Source organism: Stegodyphus dumicola, chromosome 7 (assembly GCF_044657685.1).
Source record: "Stegodyphus dumicola isolate Sdum_Otavi_A_Nest chromosome 7, ASM4465768v1".
In the NCBI taxonomy this organism is placed as follows: domain Eukaryota; kingdom Metazoa; phylum Arthropoda; class Arachnida; order Araneae; family Eresidae; genus Stegodyphus; species Stegodyphus dumicola.
The window spans coordinates 158,664,458-158,690,835 of NC_140774.1; the positions used below are offsets into that span (position 1 = coordinate 158,664,458).

The window sequence follows — 26,378 nt, forward strand, 5'->3', positions numbered from 1 at the left end:
AGCATTAAATAATTAATAACCAGAATTAGTATTTTAAGTTTTACATGGCATCTATGAAAATTTTCAATGCATCTAAATGTAGATTAAAAATTTTAGCTCTAGGAAATCTTATTTATTACTCGACGCATTCCGACAGGGCCACATAGCCAGACTTTCTTCGAAAGAAAGGAAAAAAAAAAAAAAAAAAAAAACTCCGTTGGTTTCCACATTTCCGTTTTAGAAACTAAACCGATAAATCAGAAAAAAAAAAGAGATAGTACATTGTTGCAAGATACGGGTTCATGACTGTTCCTTCAAATAATCATTCCGGATAAAAGGAACAACTAACAATTTATTACATATAATAATCGCACACAGCACAATCAACAGCTTGAAGATAATGGAGATATAAAGTAATTCTTCCTCAGCGCACGAAAAATATCGTAAATTTCCCAAATCACTCACACAGTAAACTCTGAAACGCAATAAAACTAACTCTCTTTCAACCACAAGTCTCAGAGCTGATTAACAATTGACACGTCCTAGCTCTTGGAGCCGTATTTATGCGTTGTTGCATGGCCTTCTGGAAGCGTCAGGAAAATCAGTCGTAGAGTTCCGAAAATGAGTTTTCCGGAATCTTACAGAAAGTCGCCAAGTTAGCTAGATTTCACCATATGTCAATGCCAATCAGAAGCAGCGTTTGTAATTATGTATCCCGTTCTAATTCAGCAACTTAAACGTTGTTGGACTCAGAGTTGAAAGACCTACTACAATTTTAAATAAAAAATATACGAAAGATGTGAACAAAAATTCAGTTGAAAACAAAATAAGCCCAAAAACGTCCTAAAAGTAACAAATAAGCAAATGGCTAAATAAAACAATACACAGTCTTACAACAATACACAAAACGAATAATGCAATCAAATCAATTTAAATATTTACAAAAATTTACAACAATATAAAAAATGTTGTTTGGCGTTATCTATTTCTCGAAATCTTAACAACTCTGCCACAGGTAAAGGAAGCAACTGACGCTTTACTGAAAAATACCACAGCTCGTACAGCAACAAAGATAAAAAGAATTTTCATTTACATGCCAAGAATATCGCAGATCACTGATATCATTCATACAGGAATGCCTACAGCAATAATCACCAAACAGGAGCTCAGTACAGTTGCATGATTCGGAAAATGGATAGTTGAATTACCTGACAATCTGCTCCAGCGCAAATGATTTATTTAGGGTTGCCTAAGAATTTCAAGAAGTTACGAGAAAAATCGCTGTTTTAAAATGAGGTTCATAAATGATTTTCCAGAGAATCCGAAAATGTTGCCAAGAAATAACTAAGTATCGTCGATTCGGTGATAAAATTATCATTAAGGTTCACATAGAAGGCTTTCTGCGTATATCATAGGTTCTAATTAAGCTGTCTTTATAATTCAAATGTCAATCTGTTTAGTATTACAAAGTATACAACAAACTACATAAAACAAATACTTACAAACCGAATAGATGGTCAAAAATTCGATTAAACAAAAATATACGTCGAAGTTATTACATGAAATGCGTTAAATAAATAAATAAATGCAGTACATTACGCTATAAAATACTAAATACAATTAAAGATATTCTGGGCTTAAATTCACCTGGAGGTACTTCTCCGACTTGAGAGCAAAATTATAATTCCAGTCAGAGCCCCAAACAAGATGAACTTCGTTATTTTTGTTTATTGTTTAACTTTGTGATTACTTAGTGTGATTTGCGACTACTTAGTTTATTAATTTATTATTTGTTTATCATTTTTTCATTATTTATATTTTATTTCAGTTTTTAACCTTTCCTGACAGGAATCTCTATGTGGCTTTCAAGGATTGATTTTTAAAATTAAGCCCTGCAGATACTGACTCTAATTTTTAATACCATTAAATATTGGAACTGAGGTCCAATATTCTATTCCACGCAGAAAATATAACTAGAATACTTACTTGGGGTAATGAGGGTCGTAGAAGGGAGCTTGGAGAATACCAGCGGGAAAAACTAAGGAAAACAGAAATTTGAGATTATTATATTTATACGAAAATTACATTCAATACGCAATGCTTTATGGAGAAATAAAAGATTTTATGCTGAGTTTCTATATATATGGCGCTAGAAAACCACCCAGTTGGTTTACTTAGCCCTCTTTGTCTAGACACGTGACTATGTAATATTTGATGAGTAATTCAGTCTTCTTTGTTTCAGAATTCGAACTGTAGTAGGCAGTATGATTGAATGTTAGAAATATTCGATAGAACTACTGAGTTCGCGCTTTCCAAATTCTGTAATTGGATTTAGCCTTTTAGCCTAGTTTTTCATTAAAAGAAGATGAAAAATTCTCCATGCCACGCACCTTATTCTTTGATTCAGTTGTGTTTCGATTTCGATCGATTTTTCAACATTGGCCGACAAGAATCTAATTAATATTTGAAAATTTGTTTTTTCGACTTTTCGATCAGTACTTTGTGCGAACACATCAAAACATTAAGTCTCTTTTGATAATTTATCAAAAATGGAACGGAATATGTTAAACACAAAAAGAACAGGTATGGGCTTCTGTAACCCAAATTATTTAAAGCGTAGATGAATATTTAGAAGAAGAAAAACAAAAGGCGTTAGAAAATTGTTCGGAAATAATAAATCATCAAGAAACAAAACCACATAATTTAGATGAAAAAATACAAAATCTGATTGAAGTTGACTCACGTCAACACGATTTTAAATAATTCATCTGTGAAAGTCTAAAACAAAAGACTGTGAAATGTGAAATTCCTCAAACGTTTAATTCACAAATTTTACAGAGACTATAACGATTGGATTAATTCCTTCGGCCATAGGCATTCTTAAAAATTGGTTCAGTCAAAATGACTTTATTATCGGTACACGCATCTGTAACCTCTTAAATTTAAATCCAGTTCAAATAAAGTGACGAATTGCGGAAACTACAACTAACGTTCCAATCAGAAGCCAGTTCAGTATTTGATATGAAACCAGAAACACATTCCAACATGTTTACTGCGATTTTGATGAACATTTTCCCCAACGTTATAACTTTAGAGTTTCATCGTACAAATAATGGAAATTCTTCAACCTATGATTTAAAAAAAATTCTAGACTTTTTTTTTCGATTAGAAATAGAACTGCGAGAAAAGATCAATTGTTTATGTTTTCCACACAAACCGAAGCGCGGAAATGAAGAGTATTAGGATGAAGGCCCGTTCTTTGTGCCACAGAATTTCGGAATACCGACAACAGCAAACCAAAGTTTGCAAAATTTGACAAAGGTTAACATTCGAAAGCCGTATGTTGTAAGACCAATTCCACAGTTAAAAATGCAGCAATTGATAAAAAGTTTCATTAGTTTCGAAAAATGGTACACAAATTAAGCAACAGAACGAAGAAACTGTTTCGGTCGATTCACATAGTGCAAATAACATAATACTGTTACACAGACTTGCACGATAAAAGTTAAATCAAAAAAGGAAAAAGTGTTTAAATTTCTCTTGGATAAGAAGCAACGAAAGCTTCTGTATCCGAAATTTAGCGACTTCTCTCTTTTAGAATAGAAGTTGAATTGTTAGTAACTGATCAAATAACAGGTACAATCATTGCTCCGAAATCAGAAGAAATTAGGCAAAAGAGACAGTTAAAAAATTTTGATACTTTCAGATTCTCTCGATAGCAAAGGATCTATTTCCATTTTAATAGGATTACTACAACATAGTAATGGGATATTATATAGTAGATTATTCTATAATATAATAATGGGACACAAAAAAAAAAAAAAAAAAAAAAACCTTGTTGCAGTGGAAACTATTTTTGATAGGTGCCTACAAGTATAAAAACCTGACGATAATATCTCTTTAACTTTCAACATAGCTGCGGAAGGGAAGACATTTCATTTCGGAACAAATAAAAATATTTTAGAACTTGGAAAATTCAGGATTTGTTAATAAGAAGAAAAACTTCTATTCAACTGAAAATTAATTGATTGAATATTTCGAATCAGGTAATAATATATGAAAATTCTCGCTACAACGTTAGATAGTCTTGGGAACGTGAAGCATCAAATTTAAATGATATTATGGAAAACAAAAATTCAACCGACTTAAAAAACGATTTTTAAAATATCCTAATATATTTTTCGAATACAGAAACGTATTAGAAGATGAATTAAAGCAAAATATTATCAAATCACTTCTAGATGTTTGAAATGAAGAGGATATTATATTTTATTTACCACATAGCAAAATTATATGGGAGGATTAAACTAAGAGCAAATCATAGATTTGTAACCAAGCCTTTAACATAAACTGTTGGACTAACTGTGACAACAAGGCTGCCCTCTGGTGAGTAGCCAGAGAAGTATTTCAGTAAAAGCCAAGGCTCCCACTTGATAGGTTGTACCAGACTGTTGCTCTGTAATTTTTCTTAAAGTTAAATGTAATGCCCGTGTGTAACTTAAACCTGTTACTAAATACTTGTTATACTATACAGGACTCTTCTATGACCCTATCTAAAACGACCCGCTTCACAAAGTGGCGCCCAACGTTTAATGTTTAGCTTTAAGAATTTTCCTTTTTTCAGAAACAGTGTTGCTCTGTACGACTCCCTTCACATATTGTTTATAAAGCGTCACCGCATGCCTCAGCCTCTAATCTTTAAATGACTGACTACATGTTGGTCCAAATTTATATTCGGAAATATTCAAAATCTCTTTAAGATTCAGGTACAATCCAATAGCCTTCACTGCAGATGTAAAGGAAGAGGTACTCAGTTCCTATTATTCGCAACCATTAAACATCAGCTGAAAAAATATAATGAACTTTACCTTACAGCGGCTAATCTTTTCAACGATAACGTATGAACTCTGTTTTAGAATTTGAACTACTTTATGTAGTACAACTGAATGTAAAAAATGTTCGATGAAACTATTTACTGAGTTCCTGCTTTTCAAACTTTGTAATTGAATTTAGGCTTTTAGCCTACCTTATGTGTATAAAGGGTGTTTCAACAATTCGGTTACAAACTCTCAGGAAAGATAGAGTACACCTACAGATGAAAAATCAAAAATGCAAATGCATGGTCGGAAACGCTTTCCTGGCGCGTTAGTGACGATACAAAGGATGGACACGAATAGGGTGAGGAAACATGTTTATTATGCTCAATGCAGCTAAAATGTTGCAAATGTTAAATTTTTGCATATATTAACAACATTGATGTGCGTCTCCAGCTGAATGAAACGTATCCTTAACATCGGATCAGCTGGGATGGTCCCGTGCTTCGTCTAGCAAGATCGCCTCCCTTGCATTGATTACTTTCTCTGGCGGTACGTCAACACTAGTGTACGAACCCCTCTCCCGTTGACAGTCCTCGGGAACTTGTTGTACACATCATGGCAGCTGCTAGAGAAGTCCCGGGAGCATATTTCACAAGTGCACATCTGTGTAGCCACCGAGGGAGTGGCTTCTAGGATGGACCAATGAGCATCCAGTAATATTTCTGTCATGTCACATGACCTTTCGCGTGCTTTGAGATTTAAGCAAGATGATTGAAAATATTCTGCCACGCAATTTTCTGTAAAAAATAATTAAAGAATAGTCGATTGCTTCTGAAACTTTTCATTGCGAAGTTAGATCAAATATAGGCAATTATGAAGATTTCACTATCTGGTTGAAATAAATGCAAACACATGTTGGATATTTCGCAAAAATATAGATGTGAAATATTACTCAATACGTGGTAAATAAGATGAAGAAAGAAATATGTGATAAACATCTGAGCCCAAATGCAATCTTACATAAAACTATGCGTATGAGAAAAATATTTTCACCACTTATATATGTAAATAGAAGTCAGCACTTTTTATTGCAGTCTATATGAAAAAGATGTTCTATGATAATAACCAATGCAGAATTTTAGTCAAAGTGAAATTTACTAATTTGCATTCGTATACATTTAGTGTGTTAAATTTCACATTTAATAACTGCTCACTTTTAAGGGAACTGTCTACACAAGAAATACTCATGAAGCAGAGTGAATTTATCTTATTCACAACGAGTATGTTCAATTTATTGACATATAACTTTTAATTTTAACAATGGATATAATCAGATCATATGTGTTCTGAATCTTACACTTTAAAAATCAAAAGAATGCACTGAAATAAGAAAACACTAGATTCATTGTAACACTTTCAGTCATTCTCATCTCAATTAAAAAAAAATATATACACTTGAATTCTCTGAATCCACATAATATGCCGTGAATATCAATCTAAATATTAATGCGTGATAAAAAATCGCGAAAGTGAAATGTCAGCGATTAATTAAACTCAGAAAACGAAAGCGCTGCAAGATTTTCTACTATTACGCCATATAATTTATAACTGCGAAACAAATGCAAATTAAAACGTAAACAACATACGCTCACATGCACGAAGATTTCGCGTCACAAGAGCAATAGCAGCTCATTGGTTCATTTTCGAAACCCCTCCCTCAGTGGCTACGCTGATGTGCACTTGTGAAATATGCGTCCCGGGACATGTTAGATATTTTCCAAAACATCAGATTTTTCATGCGCCGGAGATATGAGGTCTGCATCAGGGTTCGGGGTCGTAATTTCGATGCCGTAAATTTAATTCTTTCTTTGATGATAATTGTTGCCGGTTTTAGTTTTCATTCCTTGGTTTTTGCTGCCCTGATCATAATAAACATGTTTTCTCACTCTGTTCGTGTCCATCTTTTCTTGTATTCTGAGTTGTCATTACCGCGCCAGGAAAGCGTTTCCGAGCATGCATTGCTATGTGATATCTCCATAGCCCAAGTGTACTATGTTTATACTGAAAGTTTGTAACCAAATTCCTGAAACACCCTGTATATGTATATGATCATTTAAGTTTTAATAAGAAGAAGGTGAAAAATCCTTCATGCCATGCACCTCATTTTTTTATTCTCATTTTGCTTCGATTTCGATCGTTTCGCAACAAATTTTATTAATTGCTATAGCACTGCAAATTCAAATTCAAATTATTAATTATATATCTTATAAACTAGCAATATAGCCGCTCTTCTCTCGGGAGGGGGAGAAATCTTTTTCTTCTGAATCGTAAAGAATTTAAAATGTTTAAACACGTATCAAGGAAAATTATTAATACTGAAAACGAATAAAATGCACGTATAAATGCATAACGAATAAAATGCACTTTTATTTATACTCTTTTAGAGAAGTGTAGTAAACAATAAACATGTTTTTTAGTTTTCAAAGTATTTCTTTGATTACGTTGATTAAATTTTAATTAGAAATTAAGTATCTTCAATAACAAAAGAAAGTCGTACCAATCTGATTTTTGGTGGGCGTGTAGTAAGCATTCACAGTGGGTGGAGTCATTTTCCATTCACTTCTATTGGTGGGCTTGTCCAGTTTTCGCATATTGACTTTCAGAGAGAACTGCCCAACTTCAATATTATTCTGGAAGTACTCAACAGGACTGAAGCTCAGCTGTGGAGGAAAAATACATACTGCAAACTCAGATTACAGTAAAGCTTTAAAAAGAAGTTTACCATTAAAAGTGAAAAATAGTACCAGTATTTCAGTATATCTGCATTAATTGCCCAGATTAACTCAAACAAAAATTATAACTGCGGTTCTTCACATAAATAAAAATGGCCTATACACTTGTTGTCAAATCAAGAAGACCAAACCATGCTTTAGCAAAAATTCAGTAGAAAATTCCAGAAATCGAGAGATGGTGCAACAGGTGAAAGACGTGCATTTAACTAAAAAAAAAAATCAAAAATGCTGCTTATAAGGAAATATAAGAAAAGGAACACTATCCCTTCAGAAGCTAAGCTTTTCGGAGCCGAAGTCCCAAGGGAGAGTTCTGCTAATTATCTGGGTATCACCTTCAACGGAAAATTCACCTGGTCTGAGCATATGTACAGAGTGTGTGGCAAAGCTTATGACATTGTATTCAGGCTCTTACGGCTCGCAGCACATGTTTTGTATAATGATTTTCGTGACCAAGCTAACCAATCAGAAAGCGAAATCTCACGAACTGACTTCCTTCAATCGTAGATTTCATTTTCTCATTTTCTACCCATTCTAGGACTCCATTTAGTACTTCAACACACAGACAGTCAAGCATCTTCTCTAAAAGAAGCAAGATACTTCACAGTCTTTGCTCCATCTATTTCTGCCTCCCCTGGAAAAAACGTCGCTGATGTTTTTCACTTCCGCCAGGCCCGTTTGGGACTCATTAAGGAACTGGTAAGAGCATGAAAGCAAATCTCCTGCTGTGGACTAGCATGTTATAAAAGTATCAAAGTATCTTGTTGCCAAATCACTTGCTTAAATCTTTGTTATCTAATATCATTAAAGCTCAGATCAAAAGCATTTAACTTTTAAAAGATATAGCGTTATTTTCGACACTTTGTTTCCGGAACGTGAAATGATTGAAATAGGAAAGAATGCTATTTGTTTTACTAGTTTACCAGATGAGTATACTCTAGATAAAGTCTGAGTATACTCATCTGGTATAAATAATGGTCAGGTCTCAAAAGGTCTTGAGCACCAACATCTGTTCTTCAAAAAGGCCTTGGCCACATTATAGGTGTTCAGAAAGGCTTTGGGCACCTTATAGGTGACAGAGCGAGTTTGTCCAGTCCTCTTCCAATTTCGATGGAGAGAATTTCATGGTAAGGATCCAAATGTCTGTAACCTCTGTCCTCTTACCATCCACCTTTCGAAGGTTTTCGAAGGTTTCGAAGGTTTTCAGTTTGACGATATTTCAAGTGCATCCTATGCCCCCAAAATACTATACGTATATAAACATTGATGTCTTCTCCGAGATTCAAAACCGGGCTCAAGACTATGACTGCCGAAACTGCTAAGCCGCTCTACGGATTAGAACGGCAATACCTGAAAATTTATATAATGAAGGTCATCATCATGCGGGATAAGTATTTTGATTTTTACATTAGTCAGTGAAGGTATCCTAGGTGGATTTTAACAACAATTTTGACATATTATTCTATATTAATTATTTGAGCCGTGCCTAGGTTGTATTTTTCATCCGATTCAAAAAGATAAATATGTGATTCATTCCGGAGAAGGGTATGTGTTCCTTTAATATTTAATAAATTTTAAGGTAATATAAGATCGCATTTCCAATAACTATTTTCCACATTGAGGAAAATAATACAAGCAATGGTTCATATCTTTAAAAAAAGGCAAATAAAAGCATTGAAATTCAATCAAAATAACAAAAGTATAGAAAAATAGATGAAAAAAATTAAGACATTAATTTTCTGGCCTTCAATCCTTTTTAGTAAAGAACATCATTGATAATAATTTCTAAATCTGTATGATGATTAATTTGCCTAATTTCAGCATAAGTATGGTAGACAATTTTTGGTTGACTTGAGATAACTTTTTATTAGTTAAATTTTTCCTGAACAATTCTTCTAACAGCAACTTCGAATAACTGGGAACACCGAAATTATTCTTCATAATTCGACTTCCTCACGAAAATTCCGATCGGCTGGAATAAAAAAAAATTGAGCTACTGGTTTTTCTGGAGCATCAATTTAATATCGTTCATGCCCAGAGATGGCCGGTCATATTCCCCGGTTAAACGAGACAAGCAGAAACTGATCTAAGCCAATTTCAGTGGCAATACAATGTTTCACATTAGAAACGTTTTAAAAACACCACCAACAAGTCATACTGAATACATTTTAAGTAGTATATTGTCTCTAAGTTCTCAAACAGAGTGGGTGTTAGAGACATAGCTAAGAGAAGCTGCTTCCTAAGAACGACCTCATGTTTACCTCATGTTGATGTTACATGATTACCTCATGTTGCTTGGATGAAAACTTCATGTTTTTATCCAAGCAATAACCATTCTCCTAATAATTTTCCACTAATGCCGTTCAGTCTTCTTTGTACAGGTCGTTTAATATTTAATGAGTGCTGTAGTTAGTTACTGAGTTATGAACTTGTTCACTATCTACTGTTGTAAAATTTATATGAGCAATCATCTGTGATCCAGGAACAAATTAACCCATTTGTATCAATCCCTATAGAGAAAACTGTTTCAATTCACGAACATTTCAAATAACGAATGGCCTTCAGAAACGAATTAAATTCGCGAACCCAGGTTTCACTGTATTTGGAGAACATACAAACAATTTACAGAACGGTTCAATATTTTCATCAACAAGTAATGGCTACCTGAAAGGAAATTTTTTGGCAATTGCACAATTTTTCAATTTTCTATTTCTAACTGGCATCACCCGATCGCTAGACTTAACGGCTACAGATTATGTCTTCTCTGCGACTACTTGAAAAAAAAAATCTGATGTGTACACCACATGACTTGTACAGAATATTAAATTATACGCAATTTTGCTGCATTTCATTTAAACATATTGAATTAACAGTTAACGAATTTTGAATTAAATCTACTTCGTGGATAGCGCATAAACCACAATAGAATAAATGTATTCTTTAAAGTTCACTACATTTATTTACCATAGCGAGACTTCGGCGCTAGGTTCATTTAACAGGATTACATCTCATTCATTTTACAACTCAGCCAGGGTAATCAAAAATTAGGCTTAGCCGCAATTTAATTGTTAATAATTCCATAATTATTGCATGCAGGTTAACTAAAGGTACGTACGTACGCACAGACGCCACGAAAAATTCTCTTCAGAATTCATTTTAAGTCAGTTTTATAATTTTGGGGGGAAAAACGAGTTTTCTGTTCTGTCCTTACGTACGGATGTCATGCAAATATATCGTTAAATTGCATTCGATATCAGTCAAAATGGATATTTTCGTTGAAATATGATGCCTGAAGTTTTTCGCGATTACAATACTTTCTTTTTACTGCGTACAAGGAAGTAAAAATGGAACATGTAAATAACCACGAACCATACAACTGCTTAAAGCTAACATTCGGAAAGGAATTCCAGAATTAGGACCGGGAATTCTAATGCGAACTATGGCTAATTTAAGACGAAGCCAACCATGGCAATTATTTCCCAGCTACTGTTTTTGAAACACAATTGTATTTGATGCTGAGAATGCCCAAAGATGAATTATATTGAAAAAAATGCTATTCTTTACTTAAAATATAGCGTTAAGTATCCATCACGCTACATTAACAACAAAAAGGAAGTGTGATTTTGACTCAGAAGGTATGCAGCGCTTTTAGCAGCGAATTGAAGAAACTAGAATTCCTATCTCGAAACCAAACTTTAATAGTCGAACGGTTCAAGTTTCAGAGTGTTCTGTACTCGCTATTGAAAAGATATACCATTTCTATATATACTATATCAATTTGTATACGTTCATACTTACGCCTTCATACTTCTTGTCCAGTTTCTTCGGGTCCAATATGAATTCGGGGAAACCTATCATGTCTGTTATAGCATCGGCCTAAAAAGCAAATAAAAGATTTTATTTTAAGCTTCAGTACAAAACCACATAGCGACACTAATGAATCTATTCAAAATAAGCATAGAAAAGGTAAATATACTAAATCACACTATTGAGTACCTAGGGTTTATGATAATATATGATGTCAGAAATATTTTTTATTAATTACAGTTATGCTGCAAATGATAGAACAGATGATGATGATGTCGTGTCTATGAAAAATTGCAATTATATAGCTCTGAAGCTGTCAAAGGCAGCTTTTGCAACCTCGGCAGCTCTATCAGTATAAAGTAGGTCCACTGGGTCTTCAATGTCGATGTTAAACAGTCTGGCCTGGATTGCTGGGCAGCTGAAGATGTGATGGCGAGACAGTGGGATGTCATCTGGGCAATGAGGACAAATGTTGGTGTAACTACGCTGTCAGTCTGCAGAAATCCTCTCCCTTTTAAGTGATTTGTCGTAAGTCTGGTTATGATAGTCGATATGGCTCTGTTACAATTCAATTCCGGGAGGGAGTTTCCTTTAACTTGACCGATTAGTCTTTGGCTGGCAACTGCATTGGCATCAACGAGGGTTAGGCAGTTGGATGGCTGAGGATAATCACGGGATGCCTTTGCAAGCTCATCGTCCTTCTCATTACCAAAAATATTTACATGAGCCGGTATCCATTGTAAGATTCGGGATCTTTGGGCAGCAATGATTTTGTTTGTGAGCTTAATGATCTGAAGAGTGAGTTGACATTTGCCCTTCTGGATCACTTGCAATGCTGATCTGCAGTCAGAGAAGATGATGATGCCCTTGGAACTTTGGTCTTCTTTAGAGAGATAAATCTCCAGAGCACTTTTGATGGCGATGAGCTCGCATGTATAGTTGGAGGCGATTTTTCCAACAGGAATGCTGTGGCATTTCTGCACTCCGTCTGGTCCGATGAAAAAGACACGCGCTCCTCCTCTGTTCAGATGTTATGTTAATATGTTTGTGTCATTCACAAATTATCATATGCTACAAATTAAACATGTTTAAAATTGAACATGATAGATATATTTTAACAACTTGAACACTATAAAAGATTTAGACATCTCGGAATTTTAGTTCAAAGCACGCTCTTAAGCTTGAACGTACGAAGCATCATGCCACGGCCGCGAAGGACCCAAGATTTGGCCTGATAGTAATGAATATTAACCTTCGTTCAAGCCACTGTTTGAAGACAAACATAAACATCTATTGCTCAAAAAAGAAATATTTAATAGTAGTTTACCCCAGCTACAGATTACAGACTGTGCCATTACGTAAGCAAGGTCACATGGCAACAACTCTTGCTTCTGAATAAGAATTTAAATCGTTACGAAATTAGTTCATTGCTTTGTGTATCTGAGTTTCTTAGGCAGTTGCATAGTGACTAAATATTAATCAAAAATTAATTAAATGGTGATTACTGTATTAAATCGCATTTCACGCGGTAGTACATGTGCATAATAAAATACAAATATTTTATTTAAATAGATGTAATGATTAATGCACAAAAGGACGAAAACTAATTTATCACATAGTTTGGCAATAATAGATTGAATAATTCTAATTTCAGAATCCATCTACGCCCATGAATAATTAAAAGAATAATGGTTTATACCAAGGGTGGTCAAAATTAATGACGATAGGATACGAAATGTGGAGTTCATAAAAGTTCTAGTTTCATAGTGAGCATCGGTCCTAACCTAATGGAATATTTGCGGGGGGGGGCTAGAAAGAAAGGTTTGGTTTGGTTTATTTGATTGCGGCAAAGCACTCGAGGGCTATCTGCCCAAGGGGAGGGATGTCTTCGGTGAACTTTCTGAGGGAAACTGACTCGTATACACGTTAACCATGGGGAAAGCCACGAAAACACCCACACAGCTAGACCTTCGCTGGGATTCGAACCCCGGACCGAACTACCATTCTTTAGCGACTTTACCGTTCGGTCACTGGTTGGGGCTAGAAAGAAAGAAGTTCGTCAAGCAATACATGAGAAAACTTCAAGCTAAAGCTATTTTCTCAGCGTTAATATACCCGTGTGCAAAATTTAGTGAATTTGCATACTATGTCGAATTTCTGTAAATGGACAGATTTTAATGAAATTTGGTATTAGTATACATTTTTAACAGAGAAAGAGATATACTATTCAAAAGTCATTTTATATGGGCATGATTATTAGCAAAGCACATAGTGCAGGTATGTCCAAGATCCACGTTGTGATAACAAATTGAAAATGAGTCTAATATGAGATGTGGTCCCTTCTCACAGCCAGACAGGTCGCGTAGCGTGACAGCATACTGAGCAGAAGATAGCTGAGGAGTCCCTATGGCAGTCGATCCCACTCCTTCAGCAAGACTGTTTTCAACTCTAGGATGGTTCTCAGAGGGAGATTGCGAGATGAAATTCCTAAGAGCATCCCAGACATGCTGTAATAGGTTAAATCCGGCTGGCTGATGCATATGGTAAATATCCTCACTTTACTGATAATCTTCGATCAGTTGAGCCATATATGGATGAACATTGTCATTCAGGAATTCAGGACCAACAACGCCCTGAAAATTCGAACATGGGGCACTACGATCTCCTTTCTATACTTCGCAGCAGTCAAACAGCCTTTCTGAGATGCAGGCATGGGTGTGCAGACGTCCAACCTTAATGCCTGCCTAAACCATTACATCGCCACCACTGTAATGATCCTTTACCCTCATGAGGGAGAGATGATATGGTATTCCAGGCTCTCTTTAGATTCAGGTACGCCAATAATCAGTGTCCAGGCTGAATCTCAACACATCTGTAAAAATCATGGTGCTCCAAGTCTGGTCCAAGGCGCATGTACAGCAGAACTAAGAAGCATAATGCTAAACGCCTGTATTTGCATCATACTAAGAGCACTCTCTTGTGTGCTGCACTGAGCGGCACGCTAACAGCTGATCTACTGGCTTACATTCTTACCTCATGAAACTTTCGGTCAACTATCGAACGTAAAACCCAGGTTCTAGTGGCAGCTTACAACTCACTTGCGAGGTATGATTATATAGCAGCCCTGTATCAACGCAATGAATATACTAAATAACGAAGCTCATTCGTTGTTTTGGATCTTGGTGGACCTAGTCCACGTCTTTTAGATATGAATACAATGTCCTGATATTGTTTTGACAAATTACAAACGACATTGGGAGTTATATTGTAGCCACCTGCGTCTGTGACTGGCCTGCCTCCAATCTACCGACAATTCTTCATCTCAATCCGTCACCCACCACATTCGTGGTTACTCATTTTACCTGATACCTTATAAAATGTACCAACACTTGCGATAAACATGGCGAATTCCATGAAGTAGTACGAGTGTACAAATCGCCGAGAACTCCTCGTACGCTTATATCCCCTTCCACAATCACAACTTTGCAGACTCGCAAGTGTACGCTTATGTATATTCGACTCTGAATATTTGCATAATTCTTCGGCGGCCTAATTAGTACCTTTAGTTCACTTTTCGTAAAAATAGACGTAGTTTGCTAATTATCTTAATTTTGTACTACATAAGTGTCTATCATATTTTGAAAGAAACTGCAAAAAAGAGAAGTTTGTGCCATTTCTTCCCCACTGCTTGAGACGCCATTATTGTAATGAAGAATTCACGATGACGGTGAAAGATATATATTCCGAACAACAGCAGCTGGCAAAACATGAATTAAAAATTTTGATCAGAACTGAAGTAATTGACAGTTCATTGGAAAAGCCCATTTTCACCACAACCAGAAACATTTCAACACGCTTAATCATTGGTGACATAAACGGTGACGTCTGCGTGGTACTACCAAGGAATTATCATGAAAGATAGTTTCATGCAGGAAAAGAGTAAGTACAGCATATCACAGCTCTTTACTAAAGCGAAACTGTTACGAAATTTGCATAAAAAATGACCTGACTTGCTTAGGAATGGGAACTTAATTTTGAAGGGCACCTGAATGTGAGAAAATTATTTTGAAAGAGCTCCCAACCAAGTACGAACAGGAAGATTTATCTCACAAATTATAAAATTCTCAGATTTAAAATTCTGAAGAACACAGATTGGAGGAACCCGTTTCTGGACAGTGATTTTCCTTTCTTGAAAAGAGTTTCTTCAGTAGTTACCCAAGCCATTACTACGGCAAGGAATAACAAATATTCCGAGACATTGAATCACGACTATTGTTTTGAAACACGGAGCTTACTCGGAAGGAATGAAAGCAAAAAATGCCTGAAATAAAACGAAGCTGAGTGGAGTAAATAATAAAGTATTGTTTTTTCATTACCTTCATATTTATATATTTTGCACACCCCCAATGGCATTTCCTGTTCTAAAAGTAACATGGATGCAATAGTAATTGACAGAAATGGAATTATTTTTAGTTTTGTTAGTAACTTTGGCAATAAGAGTGTGGTGGCCATTTTAGATTGATTAAATTATTGGACACATGTGATTTAAATGATTTAAGTAACATAATTTAAGAAATTAAATTATTGTTTTCGAGTCCATATTTCATGGAAGTACGGTTGCCAGAGCTTTAAAAGATGCTGGACTTCTACTTTCCAACCGGAGTTTGAGGAAGAGCACTGTGGGGTAGTCTGAGGATCTTCCATCCTTCTTCCCTACAATAAAGCCATACAAGAGGACTCTCGGCTCACCATCTATTTTTGAATGCACCCACACAAAGACACTACACATTTACAAACATTCATGCTTTCTCAAGGATTCGAATCCGAGCCCTTCGGCACGGCAGTCAGGCAGTCAGAGTCACTAACTACTGTCTCCTCTGGGCGGGAAAAAATTAAATTAATGATGAATAAAGAAATGATTTTTATTCCAAAATGCAAGTATATTTTAAAATTAAACTACTGTTTTGTTCCAAGCAAGTCGCATTTAAAAGGCTAAAGATCTGCAAGTGGCTTGCTATAGTTAAGGTGTCGGACGCGGTCGAATTGGTAGAGTGGTTAGCGTCGCTGACTGCAGTGGCAAAGGGTCCGAGTTCGAATCCCAGAGCAGGCAGCGAAGTTTGTAAATGCATAGTGTCCGAGCAGCATGGGAGCACTCTAAACATGCGGAGAGTTGGTGGTAGAGGAAGATTGGGAGCGGAAGTGAGCTAAATCGCGCTGCCACCTGTGAGGTGCTCAAGGCTGTTGCCAACGACAGGAGTAATCTTGCGCTGCTTGCCATGAGGAATTTTGTGGGCCTGTTCTAATGTTACTGTTACTAATGTACAGACAAGTGAGCACCTGCAACAACAACACCAACAACAGGGTGTCGGATTGCCTGTTGTCATGCTTCTCATACGGCAATGAAAATAAATTCATAGATTTTATTATTTAGGTGCCCCACGTTTTTATTTTTCGCGATATAAAATTGTAATTAAATTCCGTAAATAGAATTACTTAATCTGTTATTCCCGCTGAATCATATCATAAGTTATTTTTCTCGTTTTAGCCTCTAACTCGAAGGTGTTGCGATAATGCGTAAACACCTTTTTGGCTTGCAGGGTACCAAAAAGATTCCCATCCAAAGCGGCCGAATACAATAAGGCTGTCTTAGTTTTTATTAATAATAAATGTTGTATCGTATTAAAATACAATGACTTAATTTGAAATTGCAAATATTGACGTAATTTGAAACATAAATCAAGCATGCCGTTATAAAAGAGCAGATTTATATTCGTAAGACTTACCTTCTCTTTGGCGAGTTTTCTAGTTTCGGGATCCATCCATTTCAGAAGAGGCAAGTTTTCCTTGAATGCATCCCGGATTTCATTGATCATGGCCTCCGCCTGAAAATAATAAAAGCCCGTGAATAAAAATATCCTTCTGTTATTTTAACACAAATAAAACGTTATCATTGACAAATCTGAAATTTATCTGTTTCCTACTTCGCGAATTTATATAGAGAAAAAAGTTTAGAAACGTCACGTACGTACGTACAGACGCCACGAAAAAAAATCTCTTTTGAACCATTTTAAATCCTTTTTGCAACCCGTTTTGGGAAAACGAGTTATTTATTCTGTTCTTACGTACAGATGTCACGCAAAAAACATTTCTAAATTGTATTCGACAGCGGTCAAAATGAATATCTTCGTTGAAATATGACACCCGAAAATTTTCGCTATTACAGTACTTCCTTCACTTCGTGTAAGAAATAAAAATAGGTTAAAAATTGAGGACAAAATTCTCCTCGCAGTGAAATACCATGAGTGAACTTATACAAGCTCATATTATAAATACGGTGTCGCCGAGACGGTACAGTAGTTAGGGATGCCTGACTGCGATACAGAAGGGCTCGGGTTCGAATCCCGGAGAAGGCATGGAGTAAAATTGTGTACCCCTTCATAGGAGGTAGCGCTGGCCACCCATTAGGTGTCTCCACAATAAAATGGTCTCCGTTTCTGGACTTAATAGCGGCCAATGCCGTTATAGGGTAATTGGCCGCAATTGGAAAAAAAAAAAAATGAAAGGATCATCAGAAATGAATAAAAGGTAGCCATATTTGGCAATTTATGCCCATTTTGGTAGTTTTAACTTTACACCGTTTCATTTATATTTGTTCCTGCTATTTAATTTGCTATTTCCTGAATTTAAAATTTTATCAATCTGTTGCTGCTTCACGGTATTGCTAACAAGCCACAATTTCGAAAATTATTTTCCCTCTTGACACATCAGTTGTTGCGTACGTATCAGCAGCAGTCTGTTTCTCATGCTATAACCGACAAATACCTATTTTTCGCCTGCCTTCAGATGAACCACGATTTTAAATTAATTTAAATATGATGGTAAATCGAAAGTTGACTGCTATTCAAATAAACCTAATAGATTGATACTTACTATGTGAAACCTAAGATAGGTGTTAGGTTTTACATAGCTGACAAACAAGAATTAATTGTTACATTCAAAAACTGCGACGCATCTTCAGATTGTCAGAAATCATTGTCTTACCATGGGTTTGCTCTCTCCGTGGAAGACCTCCCTGACGAACATGGCTCCCAAGGCGAATCCGATGACGTCATTAGTGTCGGAGACACAATATCTCCAAGGGCTCTCTCCTCCTTCCGAGCCCACCAGGGCTTTTCGAAGTATCTTTGAGGCTTCGCGGAAGGGCTTGGAGAGGTAAGAGGTGAGGCTTTGCACGAGAGACCAACCCAGATAGTTGCTGATAACGCTATGGGGAAAGAGGGGACGTTACTCGGAACGCATCCAAAGACAGCGAAAATGCATTAACACAATATTTTTTATTAACAATTAATTAAGTGTTTATGGTAAACACTAGATAAATGGAATTTTGTAAACAGAAGCATTTTTCCTTCATCTCATAACCTGTGTTTAACTTTTATTTGCTACTGTTGCAAATGAACAACGTGACTCTCTCTTACACTAACGCGCAGTGATTGAATTTCTCTACAAAGCGGGAGTAACACAGCTATATCGATCCACTGTACATTTTTTTTTATTTTTTATTTTATTTTTTATTTATTTATTTATTTATTTTTCCTAGTTTATGCGGATAACACGATGGATCGAAGTAATGTGCATAGATGGCTTCAGAAGTTTTGGCGTAATCGCAACATACATTCATGACCAGCTACTGTGAGGTAGACAGTCAACCGTTACAACTGATCAAAACTCATCCAACATGACAGATGCATCCCCACGAGATGGATCATGAAGCACACAGATACAGTAAAACGATCTGTGTTAACACTAACGACTGGGATACCTCCAAAAAATGTGGTCGGTGGGTTACACGGCTCTTGAGACGGAAAACGATGCAAATCAGGAGCGGCGTGTGTGATGATGTTCTGCAAAGATTCTCTGGGAAATGTTCAGAATGCTTTCATGACGTCATTTATGCTTACTGAAACCTCACTGTTTCATTTCGATCCTAAAAGCAGTCAATGGAATGGACGTATCGTGGGTGATAAGATGGCTGTAGTGAAGTAAAGCAAAAGGACCATACAATGAGTGACATTTTCGAAAGACCAAAGCTTGTACTTACAATTCCATTGTTCTAGTGCTTATCATTACCAAGCTACAGTAGATTGAGTGTTACATTTGGAACGATCTTTGTAATGTAAATCATGCCTTTTAATTTTGTCAAAATAAAATTAAAAAAAAAAAAAAAAACCCAAAGGATATTTGAAAAAATTTAGATAAATGGGTGACATGGATTTTCTTAAAAAAATAACTTATAATAAAAATGTTTTATTTTGATATTCGCTATGGAAAAAGCGTAATTTTTAATATATTATCCTTTATTTTAATGGTATTTGGAAGAACATTATTGTATTTGCTAAAACCCGTACAAAGTTGGCCAATCACTGAATGAAAACTTTCGTAGATAAATTGTTTTTTAAAATTGCCAAACTGCTGATAAGTCGTTAAACTTAGCGATGGACTGGCAACAAAAGAATTCAAATTCCGAAAGGGGAAGATCTGTTTCTGATGTAATTAAGAGTGCAAATTCAAATGGGAATCCGAATGTCTGTCAAGAGCGCGTGGTTTAACTGCAGATTTAGCAACAAATCGTCAAAATGGGACAATTTTTCCTTGCAGTACAAGAAACTGCAAAATTTGAAAAAAATGAATTTTACGCTTAAGGTCATAAAGCTAGGACAATTTCATAATATACTAAAAGTTAGTAGATATAGTTTGCATATTAATACTTGTTTAACACTTAATTCGTCGACATATTATTTGTTTCGAGAAAAGTCACCGCGTCTTTGTTACATCATGTATCTTACATCTTTCCCTCGGGCGTGGACAAGTATTGCGTCACCAGCTCCGACATCTTACGTATGAACTCGGGGGCGTAGACAACCAGCTCCTGGGACGGGCCTATCTCTCGATCGATCAGTTTGAAGGCGGATTTGAAATATTGCGTCCAATCCAGCACGGGCGCCAGTTCTTGTATTTCGCTGATTGTCTTCTTGTGATAGAGTTCTTCGTCGTCTCTCCGTTCGTCTGCCGGGATCGTGATCTGAAAAGAGAGGATTCGATTATTTGATTTTGGCACAGCGCACGAATATTTGCCAAAGTTTCTTTGTTTATTTAGTTCACGGGTCTCAAACTTTTTCAATTTTCTACTACATAAATAATACCATAATGCGCCAAAAGGGACGCCATTTTACATTCATTACCACTGCCTTCATTTTAAACATTCGTCTAAATCTTTCACGTAAAAATTGTATCTAAGAAAATAATGCAATGTACCATAGTTTGAGAAAATTTGATTTACATTAAATAACGTTAATGATAACGTTGATACGCTTCTTAATATTCATACCTTCTTTAACCTTCCCACGCTTTATATGTATAAATAATATATAAAGCGTATGAGGGATAAAGAATTATTTCATGGTTTCGTGAAAATTGGCTCGTATTCATGTTACATACGGAATAAAAATCACGGATAAAAGCGAGTTTACATTTCTGCGAGGGACTTGCGACGAGATCCTCGTAACGTTGTCTCGAATCGGGTTTGAACGGATCTGTAATCTGATAGATTGTTTACACCAATCAGAACCGGACTGACAACTCGCCTCCGTTTGTTTGCAAATGAGTACCGACGTAGCAGTTGCAGTGTTTGAAGTTTGCGAAGCAGTTCTCAACGAATTAAGTTCTGTTCTAGGGGAAAAAAAGGGGGGAGGAGGAAGAAGAAAAGGAAATCAATATATCCAAAATTACAAAAAGGAAATCAATACTTAAAAAATGACAGATGCATCACCACGAGATGGATCATGAAGCACACAGATACAGTAAAACGATCTGTGTTAATGCTAACCCCCCAAAAAATGTTCATGATTTTGGGTAGCTCGCCGTGATGAATTGGGAGCATTAAATCAACTTTTAAGTGAACTTCGAAGCGAGGTTATTCAAAGTTACAAGAATTGCATCAGAATGGGTAGGATAGTTTGAAACTTTATTGGAAATGGTTACTCCACTTATTCAGGCAAACAAAAACACAAAAAAAAAAGTTCGTTCGAAATGCTCTGCGAGCAAAATTCAAACGAATTCCTGGGAATGGGTGACTACTACAGTTCTCTGCAATATTGCTTTTAGAGTGCCAAAATGCACAATCAGCATATTTATTCCAGAAGTGTTTGAAGCCATTTTCTAGTGAGCGAAATCTTTTGATTAACTCTCCAGTTCCAACAGCCTCAAACTTAAACATGTTAATAATATCCTCATACGCCTTCTGTAGCGATTTTTATTTTAATACTTCCGACTGGTCGTTTGTAAATAAGATCTAATTTGTTATTCAAATAAAAGGAAAGTCTAAAAACAAAATTTCAAACAAAATCAATGATGTGCGGAAAGTCTGTCCTCTTATTTATTTTTATAATTGAAAATTGTGTTTTATAACTATTTATATATTGTGTTTATGTGTTGAATAATATATAATTTAATTGTTTTTATTAAAGAAATTAAGAAATGTATATGTTTAAAATAAATATTTTGAATCCGATACCCTAATTTAATTTTCTTGTATGTTTTTGTTTTTACAATATCAAAAACTTAAATTCATTCTGATCAGTAGTTATATCCACGTTAAATTTAGGTATTAATAAACAATAGTCCTAATATTCAGGCAGTGAAGTAACCCATAATACTTCACAAGATGCATATGCATTAAAAAATATCATAGTTAGATTATCGCTCCATCTCGGCATTTTCGACATGACGGAAAAATTGAGCAAGACATTTCTGCGAACACTGCTCGGAGTTACTGCCCGGATAGACTTTCAACTGGTTCCAAGTAGAAACGGAATCACTGACTCAATCATCCCTACGTTTCTATTCAGATGAAGTGAGCGTTTACATTGTCAAAGAAGTCGTAGTCAGAGACTTGCAGTGGATCGCTCGAAGATGGCGTTCATGTGGCAAAAGGTCCTTGGGACAAGAAAATAACAGGTGTGACAGTAAAACGGGCAATTTGGTAACCCTGAAAATAGCAACTTACGTTAGGAATCAGAAAACGGGAGTGGTGCGATTTGGACAACAAACCTTTGCATTGACCCTGATGTCGGTGTTCAGTCGAGATGGCCTCGTGAACCGGTGAGCAACGCGCTTTTGTCGTGAAGGCGAATAACGACAGCTATGTGACAGTGCAGCGTGTATTTCATGCTCATTACAATCTTACAAGTCATGCCTCAGTTTCTTTGGCGTATGCTATCAAATTATGGGTACATAACTTTAAGGAAGCGGGTGATGTGGTACGAAAGAAGTGTGGAAGTGCAAAACGCGTCTGTACACCACAGAATGTTGCAAGAGTGGAAGAAGCCTTCAGTCGAAGTCCCAAGCATTCTGCACGCAAACTTGCCCTGCAACTTGTCATATCGAATCGCAGTGTACGGCGAATACTACACAAGGAACTGTATTACGACCCATACAAAATGCACATAGTGCAAAACTGAATTCGGAAGACCTACCAAAAAGACTACGCTTTTTCAGGGAATTGTTGAAGCTCATTAACGGCAATCCAGGTCTGTACGATAATCTGAGCTTGAGCAATGGGTCCAGTTTGTATTTGTCAGGCTTTGTTTACAACAGAGCCGGATTTAGACTTGATGAGGCCCTAAGCTGTTTGAAATATGGGGGCCCTTTATAAGTTTGTTATACTATATTTATATTTAATAATATAAATTCATAAAAGTATAATTTGTATAAATATATTATATTTTTACTATATTAAATTTATATATATTATATTATATAAAAATATCTATATTTATATTTAATAAATATAATATGTAGAGGCATTAGGTATTTTTTTAGAAGCAGGAAAGATGAAACATGAGCAATCGCCTTGGCCGGGAAACGAACCACGGACCTCTGGAATACCGACCTAATGTGCAGACCACCACACCACGAAGGCTCGCTAGGAACGCGGGAGAAATATCTTATATACTCCCCCTTTTAAAGGGCGACTGAGGTTTTTAGGGGACCCAATCGCCAAATCCTGGGTGAGAAGAACCATCATCCAACATCCTTTTAGTTCGGGTGCCACTATTAGCATTAGGAGTTTTTGAAAGCCGGAGAGATGAAAAATATGCAACTTTTTAGCCGGGAATCGAACCACGGACCTCTGGAATACCGACATAGTGGCAGACCACCACACCACGAAGACACGCTAGGAAGGCGGGGAAAATACCTTATAAATATAAATATAACATTTTATATAAGTTACTAAATATAAATATCTATATCTGCATTTAATAGTTTAATATATATTACTATTTTAAATTTTTTCGGAGGGCCCGAAGGAAATGGGGGCCTCAAACTATAGCTTGTGTAGCTTATACCTAAATCTTGCACTGGTTAACAAGCAAAACTTTAGATTGGTCAGGTGAAAATCCTGAAATGCTTCATGAAAAGCCACTTCTTAGTCAAAAAGTCATAGTGTGATGCGGCGTATCATCATCCGGAATCATCGGGCTTTATTTTCTGAAACCGATCACCGCAATGCTGTTACTGTGAGTACAGAAAGTTATGCTCACATGCTGAACCACTTCCTAGCGCGACAGCTTTCTGATCTTCCTGTAACTGCAAACACATTCTTCCAGCAAGACGGATCCAATGTCATACTTCACGGATTTCCTCCCTTAACGCGCCACAGAACATCTTTCCTGGTCATCTGATCTCCGAGAAGTGGGACATTTCCTGGTCTCCAAGATCCCCAGAGCTTTCAGCAAGTTATTTCTTCTTTGAGGTCATTTGAAAACGGAGATCTTCGGATGTGACCCACCACACCATCCAGGAACTGAAGGATCAATTTCGAAAGAAAGTCAGTCGAATGCCAATGTCATTCCTGCAAGATGTGATGTCTAACTTTCGCAAAAGACTTACAATGTGTGTGAAAGGAAATGGAGGCCACCTATTTTAAGTGTTGGACATTGTGTACCGTGACATGTCTGCGCAAAATGTGCAAGTTGTTCCGGAACATTTCTCACGAATCGCAAGCATTCTAAATTCATGCTGCATTTCTTTTATATCGCTGTAACAAATTTGTGTCGCTGGTGGAGGTACAAAATCGCCCGTTTCACTGCTGCACCTGTTAGTTTTAATGCTCTATTAAAGGCAATCGCGAAACTGTGACAGCCAGGAGCCATATGTGAAAAGTAAATATGAACTTGGCAATAATCTTGGAGTCATTATAATGGGGGCTGTAAAGATAAGATAGTACGTTATTTACTTTTGCATATTTACTCACATTTGCTAGCTTTGTTTCAAATTCAATGACGTCTTCCATCTGAGCTCGTGTGGAATTCTCTTCACCTCCAAGCAAAACCCCAACTTTGGTCATGTATGACAGATAGGCGACAAGGACCTGGAAAAAAAAATGAGAAATTATATACCCGACATTTTCATAATGTAGGAAAATGAGATAAAATGAAAAGGTTACTTTAAATTATCTAGCTTCCATATGTAAAAATGCAAGAAGAGTCATTCTCTTAAGTTCAACCTTCATAGATTGATGCTTAAGAAATGGATTTTATAGTGGTATACATAATCTCTATGATTAAAAAATGAAAACTTTATGAATGCGTGACTCTGAAAAGACGCTGGGACTTAAAGGCATTAAATTTTGAATCCACGTAGTCCTGCATCCGAATATGAGAAGGTATTAGACCAAACTTTTGAATTTATAATTTTTTAATACTTAATTTATATTTTAAGAATTTTTTATATTTTTTCATTCAGTCCTGCAGATGGTATTTCGTACAATTTCAAATATTAAATTATCGTAAACTATAGGCATTTCTCTTTAAAAAGAAGTCACATTTACATTTTAAAAAATGGTTCTTATACGACTTTAAGGGAGAAACGTCATAAAATGCGAAATATTTCGGAAACTATTTTTAAATTGTCGATTATGAGAAACTAACGATGAGAAAGTGTGCTAATTTTAAATCTAAAACATTTCTACCTTCTGATAAATATTGTTTCGCCTTTGCCTTTTAAATACTAAAGTTTTTAGTTTATTTTTTAAATCACTTGAGTTTTTTTTTTTTTTTTTTTTTTTTTTTTTTTAATAATAATTTTGTTTTCTCTTTAGCTTAATGTCCGCCTTGTTTGTCTTGCTCTTGAAAGCAGCATTTGAATGTGACGCCATTCAAACTGAATGATTAAAATGTTTTTTAAAAACAATTGCTGTAATTAGAAATTTTTGTGTTTCAGGATTTAGCAACACTATAATCTGTTTGAATGCGAATTTGTGTGTTTAACATTCTATTTTATTCCAAGTTCTCACATTTTTCTGAATAAGCATATTTATTTATTATTTCTTCGTTTTTAGTCATAACATTAATTTGTTCTTTTCTTGCTTTTAAGTTAAGATATTTACTTAATAATATGCTCGAAATATTTTTAATCGCTTTTTAGCTCGCTGTTAGATTTTCCAATTTTCTAATTATTCTGTACTTTGACAAGGATAGTATTTAATTTTTGACTTTATTTGCCAGATCAAAGGCTAGCTGCGCAAGTAATTGTGTGTTAGTTATTGTGTTCTTTATCATATTGCAATTACTTAAATAAATATGAACAAAATGTAGCAAACAATATGAGTATGTACAGTTATGCGAATTGCCAATGAACGTATTCAGGCATACATCACACTTAAAAATTTACTAATTTATTTGAAATATATGTTTAAATATAAGCACTACCACGCTAGTAATATGATATTCTTGTTTAACTGGCTGATTTATTATTAAGAAATTTTGGTACTAGTGCATTAGCCTGTACCAATTATACACGTACAATATCACTAAAAATTCCTCCACTGACACTGGTTCTTGCGAGCATTCATCAGCCTTTGTTACAGTGGCAAATTTTTCTAGAAAAATGCAATTTTTTATTTATTTATTTATTTTATTTATTATTT

General features: G+C 35.6%; 1 protein-coding gene across 4 annotated transcripts in view; it reads right to left on the reverse strand.

Annotated features, from left to right (window-relative positions):
* Positions 1-26,378, reverse strand: part of Nep3 (M13 family metallopeptidase neprilysin 3) — a 169,666-nt gene that overhangs the window by 65,797 nt on the left and 77,491 nt on the right. For all 4 annotated transcript variants that reach the window (XR_015042219.1, XM_085820979.1, XM_085820978.1 and 1 more), the window contains 7 exons: positions 24,705-24,821; positions 20,236-20,471; positions 18,434-18,656; positions 17,176-17,274; positions 11,384-11,461; positions 7,354-7,516; positions 1,966-2,017 (listed from right to left, as the gene is read on the reverse strand). Coding sequence is in view for 3 of the 4 variants with exons in the window: in XM_085820979.1 (XP_085677105.1) it covers positions 1,966-2,017; positions 7,354-7,516; positions 11,384-11,461; positions 17,176-17,274; positions 18,434-18,656; positions 20,236-20,471; positions 24,705-24,821 (968 nt within the window). In the remaining variant the exon portion in view is untranslated. The remainder of the gene's footprint in view (positions 1-1,965; positions 2,018-7,353; positions 7,517-11,383; positions 11,462-17,175; positions 17,275-18,433; positions 18,657-20,235; positions 20,472-24,704; positions 24,822-26,378) is intronic.